The 12,500-nt window shown below is 55.4% G+C and overlaps 4 protein-coding genes across 4 annotated transcripts in view; 2 read left to right on the top strand and 2 right to left on the bottom strand.

The window, feature by feature from the left end:
* The window catches only part of PTSG_04835 (uncharacterized protein), a 4,969-nt gene extending 721 nt beyond the window's left edge, over positions 1-4,248 (top strand). Inside the window, exons 1-11 of the mRNA XM_004994096.1 lie at positions 1-409; positions 586-680; positions 917-1,004; positions 1,239-1,333; positions 1,508-1,633; positions 1,801-1,896; positions 2,109-2,285; positions 2,502-2,642; positions 2,885-2,996; positions 3,305-3,522; positions 3,697-4,248. The exon at positions 1-409 is cut by the window's left edge and continues 721 nt beyond it. Coding sequence (XP_004994153.1) covers positions 1-409; positions 586-680; positions 917-1,004; positions 1,239-1,333; positions 1,508-1,633; positions 1,801-1,896; positions 2,109-2,285; positions 2,502-2,642; positions 2,885-2,996; positions 3,305-3,522; positions 3,697-3,813 — 1,674 coding nt within the window. The 3' untranslated portion in view covers positions 3,814-4,248. The remainder of the gene's footprint in view (positions 410-585; positions 681-916; positions 1,005-1,238; positions 1,334-1,507; positions 1,634-1,800; positions 1,897-2,108; positions 2,286-2,501; positions 2,643-2,884; positions 2,997-3,304; positions 3,523-3,696) is intronic.
* A 354-nt stretch (positions 4,249-4,602) lies between these two features.
* Positions 4,603-6,847, bottom strand: PTSG_04834 (uncharacterized protein; the record flags this gene model as incomplete). Its single annotated transcript, XM_004994095.1, has 1 exon — positions 4,603-6,847. The coding sequence occupies exon 1, from the start codon at positions 6,541-6,543 to the stop codon at positions 4,603-4,605; it is 1,941 nt and encodes a 646-aa protein (XP_004994152.1). The 5' UTR covers positions 6,544-6,847.
* Positions 6,848-6,875: 28 nt separating this feature from the next.
* PTSG_04833 (uncharacterized protein) lies at positions 6,876-10,208 on the top strand. The gene is made up of 8 exons (XM_004994094.1): positions 6,876-7,482; positions 7,665-7,760; positions 8,108-8,344; positions 8,512-8,580; positions 8,851-8,925; positions 9,261-9,330; positions 9,517-9,587; positions 9,810-10,208. Exons 1-8 carry the CDS (start codon positions 6,940-6,942, stop codon positions 10,101-10,103), a joined length of 1,455 nt encoding a protein of 484 aa, XP_004994151.1. The 5' UTR covers positions 6,876-6,939; the 3' UTR covers positions 10,104-10,208.
* A 192-nt stretch (positions 10,209-10,400) lies between these two features.
* On the bottom strand, positions 10,401-12,411 carry PTSG_04832 (uncharacterized protein; the record flags this gene model as incomplete). Its single annotated transcript, XM_004994093.1, has 6 exons — positions 10,401-10,804; positions 11,101-11,199; positions 11,419-11,567; positions 11,801-11,921; positions 12,113-12,178; positions 12,360-12,411. 6 exons carry the CDS (start codon positions 12,409-12,411, stop codon positions 10,644-10,646), a joined length of 648 nt encoding a protein of 215 aa, XP_004994150.1. The 3' UTR covers positions 10,401-10,643.
* Between the last annotated feature and the right edge of the window lie 89 nt (positions 12,412-12,500).

Here is a 12,500-nt window from a genome sequence, read left to right as displayed (position 1 = left end):
TCGTCCGAGATTGACGCCGTCAACGGGCGCCTCACGGCGCTGGCAGATGCCGTGCAGGAGCAGCTTGCCAACATGGTGAGCAAGGAGGAGTTCCAGGAGCTGGAGACAAAACACAACAAGCTGCAAGAGCAAGTCGACAAGCTGGCAAAGGACCTGATTGAGCGGCTGGAGAAGCGAATCAACGAGGTGCAGAAGCAGATCGATGCCATGGTGCCGAGGATCGAGGGCAACGAGCAAGGCGTGGCAAACAACAGGGAGCGCATTGCCAAGGCACTGGGCCGCATGCAGGAGCTGGAGAAGTCGCTTCAGGCAATGCGAGATGACCTGGACGCAAAGGCAGACAAGGCGTATGTGGACGATGTCGTGGCAGAGCTGAGGGAGCAGATTGAGCAAATCAACATCGAAGAGAGTACGTTGCCCGACTCCTGCGATGGCGCATGTGTGCATGTGTGTGGTCGCGTGTGCGCGCGTGTATGTGTGTTTGCGTGTGTATGGGTGCGTGCGTGCGTGCGTGCGTGCGTGTGTGTGGTGCACGGCTCATGCGCTGTCCCCCCCCCCCTGCGCGATTGCTGTTGGTGCCGTCAGTCAAGGAATTGTTGGAGAGCACGAACAAGCGGGTGGATCTGATGGACGAGCGATGCGACAAATTGGAGGACGACCACCTCGACCTCCGCCGCGAGGTGTGTGTGTGTGTGTGTGTGTGTGTGTGTGTGTGTGTGTGTGTGTGTGTGTGTGTGTGTGTGTGTGTGTGTGTGTGTGTGTGTCACGCTGCAACTCCTTTTCCTGACACATGGTCTGCATGGCTTGGACAGAGAGTGAATTGTCTCATTGCACGCATCTCCTTCACGAATGCCACCCCGCCCTCCACTAACGCCCGTCCATGTACGGTCACACAATATGCGTGTGCACTGCGCAGTTTGCACGCTATCAGCAAGAGATGCAGGATATGCAGCTGGAGCAGCAGATTGAGAACCTCAAGCGCGAACTCGAGGAAGCAAAGAGCGGTAACCGACACCCTGCATCTTCGTGCTGCTGCTGCATGTGTGCGCTGAGTTGTGTGCGTGTGTGTGCGCACGTATGTGTATGTGTGCTTGTATGTACATGCGTGTATGTGTACATATGTGTATGTACATATGTGTGAATTGCTTGGGGGCGTGGGGTAGTGCCCAGCCTTTGTGCTCGCAACTCACAATTACGAAACCCGATCCAAACGCGCTTATGTGTTTGTGCGCGCGCAGGCGTGTTTATGAAGGCAACAGCCCGCATGGACGCAATGCAAAAGGAGACAGACAACATTCGCGAAACACTCACAACAACACAGGGTCAAGTGCAGGTGCGTGTCACGCACACGTGTGTTACCTGCCCCGCAGTGCCATTTCTGGCCTCCCCCTCCACTGCTACCACCACCACAACCACCACCACCACATGCATGACCAGCGTCTTTGCATTCACATTCACATGTCTGACCATCAACAACACCACCACTCCCAACACCGTCCACCACCAGTTGAACCGGGAGACGATGGAGGAGCTCGAGGATGCGATCCGGCAGATCAACCCCGACGCCGTCGACACCACCAGCAACCGGGGCACGCGCGCACTCATCCAGCAGCTCCAATCAGACGTCGCAAAGGTTAGCGGGCTCTGTGTGTGTGTGTGTGTGTGTGTGTGTGTGTGTTGTCGTCCACCCTTTGCTGTACACAATAGGCATTTACATTAGACTGCCAGCTCCTATTGGTCAAAGACACTCACACTACCCACCACCACCACCACCACCACCATCACCATCACCATCACCAGCTTGAGCAGCGGTATGCGGATGCTGCTGCGCGAGAGGCCGACGGGCGCGGGCGAGCAGAGGAGACACAGCAGCTCCTTGACGACCTCAGACTCAAGGTGAGCAGGAACGGGAGTGGAGGGGCTTGGAGAGGGAATGTGGTGGATGGGATCATGCGGGGTGGAAGGTCAGAGGGGAACATCTGTCATGTGTGCATCTGTTGGCTGGGCTTGCACGTGTTCACCCTCCTAGCACACTCGCACACACGTACTCGCTCACACACATTCTCGCTTACACACACGCGCCTGCTGTTGTCGTCGTTGTCGCACAGCTTGACGAGCTGCATCAAGCAAAGGCGGACAAGCACGTGATGGAGATGGCGCTGAATGTGAAAGCGGACAAAGACGCCGTTGCGCGTGATACAGAGCGGAACCTTCGGGCCGTGGATGAGGCACTGACGGTCATGAACGCGGGGACACAAGGCGTGCAGCAGCTGCTGGAGAAACAGGTGCGGTGGGCCTGGACGGCTCGTGCTGATCGTGGTGGTGGTGATCGTGGTGGTGGTGGTGGTGGTAGCACGAGTAGTGTAGGAGAGGAAGTGATAATGCACGTCGTGACAGAGGGCACGCGCGTGTGTGTGGATGCATTGCTGCACTCCTTGTTCGCACCACCACGGTTATAACCCTCTCACCACACCACCATCCTCACCACCACACCACAACAGGAGGGGCTGGTGCAGCAGCTGTCGAGCCAGCTGTCGAACAAGCTGGATCGGGACGAAATCGAGAAGATACAGAAGCGCCTTGAGAACCAGCAGCTCACGCCTGAGGAAGCAAGAGAGCAGCAGGAGGCAATCTTTGGCAAGGTGGGCCTGAATGGACACGTGGAGGAGGTGGAGGGGTGTCGTGTGTGTGTGTGTGTGTGTGTGTGTGTGTGTGTGTGTGTGTGTGTGTGTGTGTGTGTGTGTGTGTGTGTGTGGAGTGAACAGTGCCGATGCGGTGCACACGAGCGAGTTGTGTATTAACGCGTGTCAGTGATTGTCAAGCGTCAAGCACCCAAATTCATCTCACTACCACCATCATCATTATCACCACTATCACCCAACAGTACGGCATCTCGCTTGAGGAGGCGGCGGCGGGCATGCGACGGCCACTGGAGCCGTACGCCTGCATATCCTGCAACCGCCCCCTCCGACCAGGCAGCCAACCACCCATGCCATGTGAGTACCACCGACTGTACACCGCGCATTGTGGGATGTGATGTGATGTGATATGTGTGTGTGTGTGTGTGTGTGTGTGTGCGCGATATGTGTGTGTGTTTGGGGGGGGGGGGGTGTCTGAGTTTGTATCTGTAGCTTCGCCATTTCTAGTCACACAGGCACCGATACGCACATGCAAGTGTTTTTTTTTTTTTCACGCGCGTGCATTATTTTGCTTCTGTTGAGTATGTACTGACACCGACACACCTCCCGTCCATCCATCCATCCCCCCCCCGTCAACAACATCACCACCCCTGCCAACACGCCAGCGCTGCCGCTGCTGCCATCGAGCAAAGATGGGCAGCGACAGGCGCCGTACATTCCCCGCCGTGCACAGAGCGCATCGGTACAGCAGCGCAGCCGCGATGGGATTGTGGAGGTGTCGGAGTTGCCGCGATCAATGCGGTCTGCTGGTGGTGCACACACGTCGCCACGGCTCATGCAGACCTACAAGGAGCAGCGCGGCACACCACGCTCCGTCGTCGAGGTGACGCGTCGTCATGCTGCTTTCGTTTGTTTGTTTGTATGTTTGTTTGTTTGTTTGTGTGTGTTTGTGAGTGTGCGTGCACGCGCCGCATGTGTTGCCTCTTACATCTCCCAAGCTCCCAGCGTGCTGCCACCACCACCTCACCTATCACCACCTGCCACCACCGCTGTGCAGGTGCGACGAGACCCGCGACGGAGCGTGGAGCTGGTGGGTGAGGACGGACGCATCTATCACGGCAGAATCGGCAGCCCGCGCTCTCGACCATCGTCACGACCAACAAGCGGGAAGTGAACACCACCACCACCGCCAGCAACGGTGTGGTGGTGTCCCATCCAATCGGCGCTGCGAGCAACCTGTGACCATCACACCTTCGTCACCACCACCATCACTCTTGTTCATTGCCACATCGTGTCACCGCAATTGTTTTCTTTGTTCGGTGGGTTGTTGCGCGGGTGATCTGGCCTTGTGTTGACACACATGCATGTGTGGCCGGTACTCGCGGTATTTTGCTTCCTCTTCGTTCTGTCAACAGCTAATTTGGTTTCCCCGTATTCTTGGTGTGTTTCTGACCTCTCAATGCTGTTGTTTGCTTCACATCTCAGTTACAACAACAACAACAACCATTCTTGGTTTGCGTTCAGTGCTGCTTGCTTGCTTGCTTGTTTGTTTGTTTGTTCATTTGTTTGTGTGTGTGTGTGTATGTGTGTGTGTGTGTGTGTGTGTGTGTCCGCAGCACTCACTGCCTGTTTTGCTTGCGTAGTTTTGGTTGCTGGTGTTTGAATGCCGGTCCGCCTGTCAACGGCAGGAAAAGAATAAACCACCGAAGATAACAACAAAGGGCAAACGGTAATGACGAACAGAATCACGGACACGCGTGCGTGGCCAGCACACACACGCACACACACGCACACACACACACACACACACACACACACACACACACACACACACACACACACACACACACACACACACACACACACACACACACACACACGCACACACACACACACACACACGCACACATTAGCATCACAGGCTGGACTGCAATCGAGAAGCACCAATCAAGTTCACACGGCATCAAGAAGCCATGTTCACAAAGAAAACGGTGTCTGAGCACGGAGCAACGATGGTGGCAGGTGCCATGCCCACAAGCTGCGCAGTGTGGTGAGGGGCAGAAGCACATGCACCCAACGTCTGACGGTGTGTGCGACGCAACGTCGTGGCATCGTACGCATGCATCGTGTATGCGCCAGCAGCGCTCACCGTGCCAAACAACAGGGATCCTGCACCGTCTGCTGTCGCCACGCAAGCAAGAGGGCTGACGCCCAACACGTTGCCCGCCGGTGTGTCTCCGCTGATGTCCACAGCACTCACAGTCTCCATTGTGGTTGCGTTCAGCATGACCAACCGCGCAACACGCCCAACGCGCGACGACGAGGATGGCGCTGTGTCCGCAGTGCTGTGGTTGAGGAATACGGTGAGGGCAAACACAACCTCTTGTTGCTGCTGCCAGGCATGCGCATGCATGTCACCTTCACCTTCTTGCTGCGGCTGGGTGCGTGATGCGAACCGGCAGAAGCTGTGCACATCCTCCTCTGGCCTCGCTTTGGAATGTGCAGGTGTGAGTGGTGCTGTTGCTGTTGTGTTGCCTGTGAGCATGGACACGCAATGCAGCGTAGTTGAGGTGTTAGCTGCATGTACTGGGCCCACAGGGCCTTGCTGCTGTGCTGTGGCTGGTGTTGCGCTTAGCACCATGCACACCTGACTGCTGTCATGAAACCCTATCACCGCCGGTGTCCACGGAGCTGCTATGTCTGCACCGCTGTTGTGGCGAGCGGAACGGCGCGACCCTGAGGTGTGTTGGGTAGAAGACGGGTGTTGTGCCAGTGTACTATCAACAGAGTGCACAGGTGCACTTGTCTTGGTGACGGCAGAGTGCGGACACGGCACCGTGGTGAACCAGGCAATCTGCAGACGATCAGAGATGGTGCGCTGAACGTCCAGGGCATACAACCGGCACACATGTTGTTGTTGTTGTTGTTGTTGTTGTTGTTGTTGTTGTTGTTGTTGTTGTTGTTGTTGTTGTTGTTGTTGTTGTTGCTGTTGTTGTTGCTGCTGAGCAAAAGGTCTGCTCGATTCCGGCATCGCGCGTGTCATTCGTGGCGGTGAAGAAGAGTGCACATGTGTTGACCGGCCAGCGGTGGTGGCGTCGGGTTGGAAGCGGGTGAGGAAGATGGCACGGTTCCCGAAGACAACGGGTGTGTGAAGGGCTGTGAATGTACCGTTGACGCCATGCACCGTGTCATTGAGCCAAAGGGAGGCGTGCGGCACGCCGTTGGTGAGGTATGCAGCCATTGGGCCGTTCAGGGACGGTATCAGCATGACACCGTTGGTGGTTCCAGTCATGGAGTGAACGGCGCCCAAGTACGGCTTGATGAGCACGGGTTGGCCAAGTGGTGTGCCAATGACGTTTGCCCCATACAGGATGAGCCCGTCCACAGAGAAGCTGTCACCAGCCAGGTCCAGGAGCGGCAACGCGCGGCTTCCCAGCACCTCCTTTGTCTCCCAGATGATGGCTGGGTCGCCCGGCTTCAGTGCGTCTGCAGAAGGGTGATTGCTTTGCACGCTTGCAGAGCGGTTGCTTCGCGCGGCCAGCTGAGCCCTGGGTGTTCTGGCAGAAGGGCGCATGGCGTAGACGCCCGGCTGCGAGTTGAGCACCGTGGCGTTGGCGGTGCTGCAGATGATGACGTCGTTCCAGCTTGTGCACGCGGACAGCGGATGCCCTGCAGTCACCACAGGCCACGTGCTGGCGGCACCGGGAGCCAGCGTTGCCGCGCTTGAGTTCAGCAAGAAGGAGCGCGTACACAGCTCATCGCACCCATCAAACTGACATGTGCTAGCGCTCGGGGTCCCTGTTCGCAGTGTTGGTGTAGCTGTCGCGTTGGCATGGCTCACTGTCAGGAGGAGCAGGAAGAGGCTCAACACAATCACGTTCATCCTGTCGCTGCACGCTGTCATGGCCACACCAGTGATCGCAAAGCATGTAAAGAGGGGTGTGTGCGGGCGTGTGTGTATGTGTGGATGTGTGCGTCGTATATGCGGATGTGTGTATGTGTGTATGTGTGTATGTGGGGATGTGTGGATGTGTGTATGTGTGTGGATGGGGTGGAGGCTGATGAGGAATGAGCAAGGTGTTGGAGTGTAGTCCAGTCCAAAAAGCGAGCGCAACAGTGCAGCAACCTGAACGTGACACGCTGCTGTTGCTGCAGCACGCTCTGCTTTGTATTGTTGCAAGCAACAAAAAAAACACAAACAAACAAAACAATAGCGGAAAGTGTATTTGATTCGATGCACGTTTACTCACAGCAACCACAACAAACAACAGCAGAAAAGGCAGCAGCAAAGGCAGCAACGATGGCAGATGCGTTCAGTGCTGCGGATGCGAGTGTGGCGAAGATGAAGGTGGTGGAGCTGAAGGAGAGCCTGCGCAGCCGCGGGCTTGCGGTGTCTGGACGGAAAGCCGAGCTTGCCGCCCGGTTGAAGGAGGCCATGCACTCAGAGATTGAGCAGGAGCAGCAGGAGCAGAAGCAGGGTGGTGATGATCAGGAGCAGGAGCAGGAGCAGGAGAGCGCAGCAGCTCCTGAGGCGGAGGATGCGAACGAACAAGACAAGCAGGGAGAAGAAGAACATGGTGAAGATGGTCAGGGAGAAGGTGAAGATGAAGGTGAAGGTGAAGGCAAAAAGAAGCAGCAAGAAGATGATGAAGAAGAGGATGGCGAGCAAGAAGGTGAAGGTGAAGGCGAAAAGAAGCAGCAAGAAGAAGAGGCTGGTAAACACGAAAAGACGGAGGACGCAGACGCTGGCGAGGCTGCTGGCGAAGACGCGTCCGAAACAACCAAGGGCATGGACGATGGCGCTGACACTTCCTGGCCCAGCAGCAAGCCTGCTTCAACAAAGGTGACATCACATTGTGAGTGTGTGTGTGTGTGTGTGTGTGTCACAAGAGGGGCTGGCAACCATGGCTGTTGAAGTTGTTGATGTACCTATGCTCATAGCCATGTGTGGGTTGTCTTCGCGATACATTCATGTGATTTTCCCGCGATATGTTTTGCTTCTCCATCCCCTCTCCACTGTGCCAGAAGCCATCCAGTTCGCGGCGTGCACGCTGGCGCACCAGCTCAGAGCACTCACGGCCCTCTGCCTCAGACGATATCCTTGACGACACTGTCCTACAGGTCTGTGCCTCTTCTGCCTATTGGGTGTGCATGTGTGTGTGCTTGTGTATGTGCGTGCTTGTGCGTGTGTGTATGTACGTGTATGTATGTTTTTGTGCATTAGTGTGTATTTTTGTGTGCATATGTGTGCATATGCTTGTGTATGTTAAATGCATGCGTGTGTGTGTGTGCATGTGTGCATGCTTGTGTATGTTTGTGTGTGTGTGTTTTGATGGCGTGAAGGGAATGTAGAGCAGGCACAGATACGTGCAGAGTGCGCATTCGCTGCCTGCAATGCGGGTGTTGCCTGTCTCACACAATGGGCACACATGGGCGCATATGTTTCTTGTGCGGTGTTAACCTGTCAGGACATGTTGGGCACGGAGCCCGAGGAGGTGCCAACGAAGACGTCTGCGATGGAAACCGCTGCCGATGCGAGTGGCGCAGCAACAGCGGCAGATGACAGCAGCGCACAACTGCAGGAGGAGGATAAGCAGGAGGAGGAGAAGGACATTGGTGACACGGACAACGACTACCGTGTTGTCCATGTGCAGAACCTGAAACGCCCCTACACCCGCCTGGCTCTTCGCATGCTCTTGCAGCAGGTGTGTGTGTGTGTATGTGAGTGGGGTGGGAAGGTGAGGCTTGAAGTGATGTTCAATTCGTGCGCTGTGGCGCTTCTTTTAACTCAGTCCTCACCTTCACTCGAACATGATCACCACCTTGTCCATCATCATCTTCATCATCTTCATTGCCGTTGCGTCGCTGACAGCACGGCACGCTCGCTGATGGCCAAGAGGTCATTTCCACAGACTCCATCCGATCACAGTGCTACGTGGAGGTGCGCGTGCCCATGCATGCTGTGTGTATATGTGTGTGCCCATGCATGCTGTGTGTGCGCGTGCGTACGTCTGTGTGTGTGTGTGTGTGCAAAGTTGCATGAAGGCGTGTGCCTGTGCATGCTTCGTATGCGTGCATGCGTGTGTGCGTGTGTGAGTCATCACCACGCGCTCCACTGCACTTCACCTGATCTTGTTAACAACCTCCCCCACCTCCCCACTCCGCGCCATTCACCACCACACACCACGTCCATGTGCTTGCGTGTCAACAGTACACGACACACGAGGGCGCCGTCGCCACCGCTCGCGCCCTCTCTGGTCTTCCCTGGCCGCCCCGTCACGGCCAGGTGCCCCCCCCCCGTTCACCACATGTGTTGTGTATGTGTGTGTTTGTGTCTGCGTATGTGTGTGTGTGTGTGATTCTGTGTGTCTGTGTCTGTGTCTGTGTGTGTGATTCTGTGTGTGTATGTGTCTGTTGTGTCTGTTGTGTCTTGTGTCTGTGTGTCTGTGTCTTGTGTGTGTCTGTCTGTGTCTTGTGTCTGTGTGTATGTGTCTTGTGTGTGTCTGTGTGTGTGTCTGTGTCTGTGTGTTTGTTTCATGTGCATATTTCAGTTGGCTAATGCGTGACCCATGCCAAACCGCATCTGCCCCGCTCCCCCAACTGCTGTCGTGCGTCCATCAGCCGCTGAAGGCGACGCTTGTGGCTGAGGATGCCTTCAAGGCCAAGAAGAAGGAAGAGCAGGAAGAAGAAGGTCACATGCACACACATGCACATGGTGTTGCTGCATGAATTGTGTCATTGCGAGCTTGCAAGCAAGGCATCTCTCGTATTCATCCCCTCAATTCATCCCCTCGGCTACCGCCACACCCATCCGCCAACCAAGCCTTTTCCATCATTGACACCATTCACTCCACCATCACTGCCGCCATGTTTGCAGGGGAAGGCCAGCAGCGGCAGCAGGAAGCAAAGCCAGCCGTGCTGTTGGATGACCTCTTCAGGAAAACCAAGGTGTGGGCTGGGTGCAATCTGTACAATTCAACTGAGTTGAGTTTGGTGCGCCAGACTCGACGTCACACACACACATACACACACATGCACACATGCACGTTCGCATACACACTCTACACACACACACACACACACACACACACACACACACACACACACACACACACACACACACACACGTTCGTGCGCCTGAGCGTCTCCTTCCCCTTCCATCGTGTTCAGGCCCAGCCCGCCATCTACTGGCTGCCGGCGTCCGAGGAGGAGCAGCAGCGCCGAAAACAACTCCGCAACCAACCTGCCACCACCACCACCACCACCACCGCCACTATCCATGGCCGCGGCCGCAGTGGTGGTGACCGTGGTGGCAGCCGTCGTCGTCGTCGTCGTGGCTCAAGCGTGGACACAGACTCTGGCTCTGACTCACGATCGCGTTCACGATCACGGTCACGTTCACGTTCACGGTCACCGCTTCAACGCCGTCGCTCCTACTCCCGGTCGCCTGTGCGGCGAAGGTGAAGAGGGGGACGGAGAGGTGGGAGAGGAGGGGGGGGGGCAACCGGGCCGTCATGGGCGACGTGACATGTCGGCAACAAGGATGATGATGATGATGATGATGATGATGATGATGATGATGACGTACGTGTGTGTGTGTGTGTGATTTTGTGCTTGGCGATGCACGGGTGTTGCGGGATTTGTAGATGTTGATGTGCGCGTTGCTTGCGTCATGCTTGTGGGCTCCATGCACAGTCACAGCTCACGTGTTTGCATGCGTGAGTGTGCGCGGGTGTTGTTGTACGTGTCGTATGTGTAAGACATGCTTGGGTTGGTTGTTATGTGGTTGCTACATTTTCAAACAACGCGAAGCAAACAAGCAACGAGTAAAAAATTTAGTGTCACACATCCCATATCACCGCGGGACCACATCAAGCAGACGACGCAAAGATGATGTGCACACACGGGTCTGCATGTGTAGGCGCACGGATGCGAATGTGCGTGTGTGCGTAAGTGCGAACGAGTGCGTGCGCACAACTGTCAGTGCGAAAGGGTTGTGTCATGTCACGCTGGTGTGGCTGCTGCGTCCTGTGTGCCTGTCAGCCCGTACAATTGAAGGACGGTGCTGCTGATGTTCCACTGCAGCAGGATGGAGAGGAAGTAGACGACAAGAATGGGCACCATTGGATACAGGAACGCGTGTGTCTTCCGCAGAAACGGTAACGCTATCAGATTTGTTGTTGTTGTTGTTGTTGTTGTTGTTGTTGTTGTTGTTGTTGTTGTTGTTGTTGTTGTTGTTGTTGTTGTTGTTGTTGTGAGTAGTTGAAAGAGAAGCAAGCGTCTGTCACAGCGAGCGGGAAAAAATTCCAGCCCGAAACACACACACGCACACACACACACGCACACACACACACACACACACACACACACACACACACACACACACACACACACACACACACACACACACACACACACACACACACACACACACACACACACACCCTCGTACGCTGCGCACCGGAGTAGCCGAGGAATGTGATGTAAACATATTGCGTGAGAGCAATGAGCCAGAGCGTGTTCGCCAGCACCACCGACAGAAACCACGGCTTGGTAACGACTACAATAGCCGGGGAAGAGGAGCAGTCCAGGGAGGAGAAAGCGTCGTCAAGGACAGAGGTGGTGTGTTGTGTTCGTGCGCACTTACATGCACACACACATTCACTTCTACAAGCACGCAGAGACAACCATGCACAAATCCCAGCATGCACACACGCGTACACACGGGTAATTGTGCTTGCGTGTATGTATGTATGTGTGTGTGTGTGTTGGGTCGCACCTCCAACAAGGAGAATTTGGACGACGTGGAGGGTGACGAAGAGCGGGAAGAACGAGTTGCAGTGAATATCAAACGCATATCCAAACTCTACACTCTGATCCACGTGGTGTGCCATCGGTTCCCCTTTCAACACAAAGTTTGAAAACGCCCTGATAGATTGGTGGTTGCGCGTGAGCGCGAGTGTGTGTGTGTGTGTGTGTGTGTGTGTATGGTTGTGCACATTGCTTCGCGTGAGTAAAAGACCCTGCTCGTTTGTTGCCCACCTGCAAGAAATGCCGCCCTCTTTTCACCACACACACACCCATCCACACACACCCACACCCATCCACACCCACACACCCATCCACACACACACACACACACATCCACACACACACAACACCAGAGAAGTGTTGAGATGACGAGCCCAACTCCGATGCAGTCCACAAAGATGACCCAGAGCAACAGCTTGACAAAGGCTGCAAACGACAGCTTAAATATCACGGCACTGAGAGCGGTCGATACTGTCATGCACAGTAAACAACACAGGCAGCGCGCGACAGACATGCGAGCAGAACGTCGGGTGTGAGAGGAAGAAGAATACAGGATGGTACGGACACTCCATAACATGTGACAGCGGGGAAGGTGTATCCCCTAGAACCTTGCTCAACAAGTAACGTGCGGGTGTGGTTCAAAGCGAAGCACCACCGCCTACCGGTGAGAAATGCTGCAAGGAGAACGAGGAACGCCGGGTCATCTCGCGCCCACTGGTTCTTTGTGTCTGCATCGTTGTGACGGGTGTGGGCATCGTCAAGGAGAGCGATTGGGGGAACGGGCGGTGAGTCCATGGGCTGTCAGCGGGCAGCACGCCCAAATGCTAACAGTTCTGCAGGAGCAGGAGCAATGCCACTATCTAGCATGCATTGACGTCTTGCCATCTCATGTGCGAGTTCGCAACGTACTTTTGTGGTAGTGTACAGATCGGTAGCTGCACAGCCACCCATCGTTGTGCATGGTTTGCAAACGTACATGTGCGTGCGTGTGTGTGTGTGTGTGTGTGTGTGTGTGTGAGCGTGTGTGTGTGTGTGTGTGTGTGTGTGTGG

This window comes from Salpingoeca rosetta (assembly GCF_000188695.1).
Source record: "Salpingoeca rosetta unplaced genomic scaffold supercont1.11, whole genome shotgun sequence".
Taxonomy (NCBI): Eukaryota; class Choanoflagellata; order Craspedida; family Salpingoecidae; genus Salpingoeca; species Salpingoeca rosetta.
Note: the sequence above shows the minus strand (reverse complement) of the source record. Positions and strands in the feature narration are given on the sequence as shown.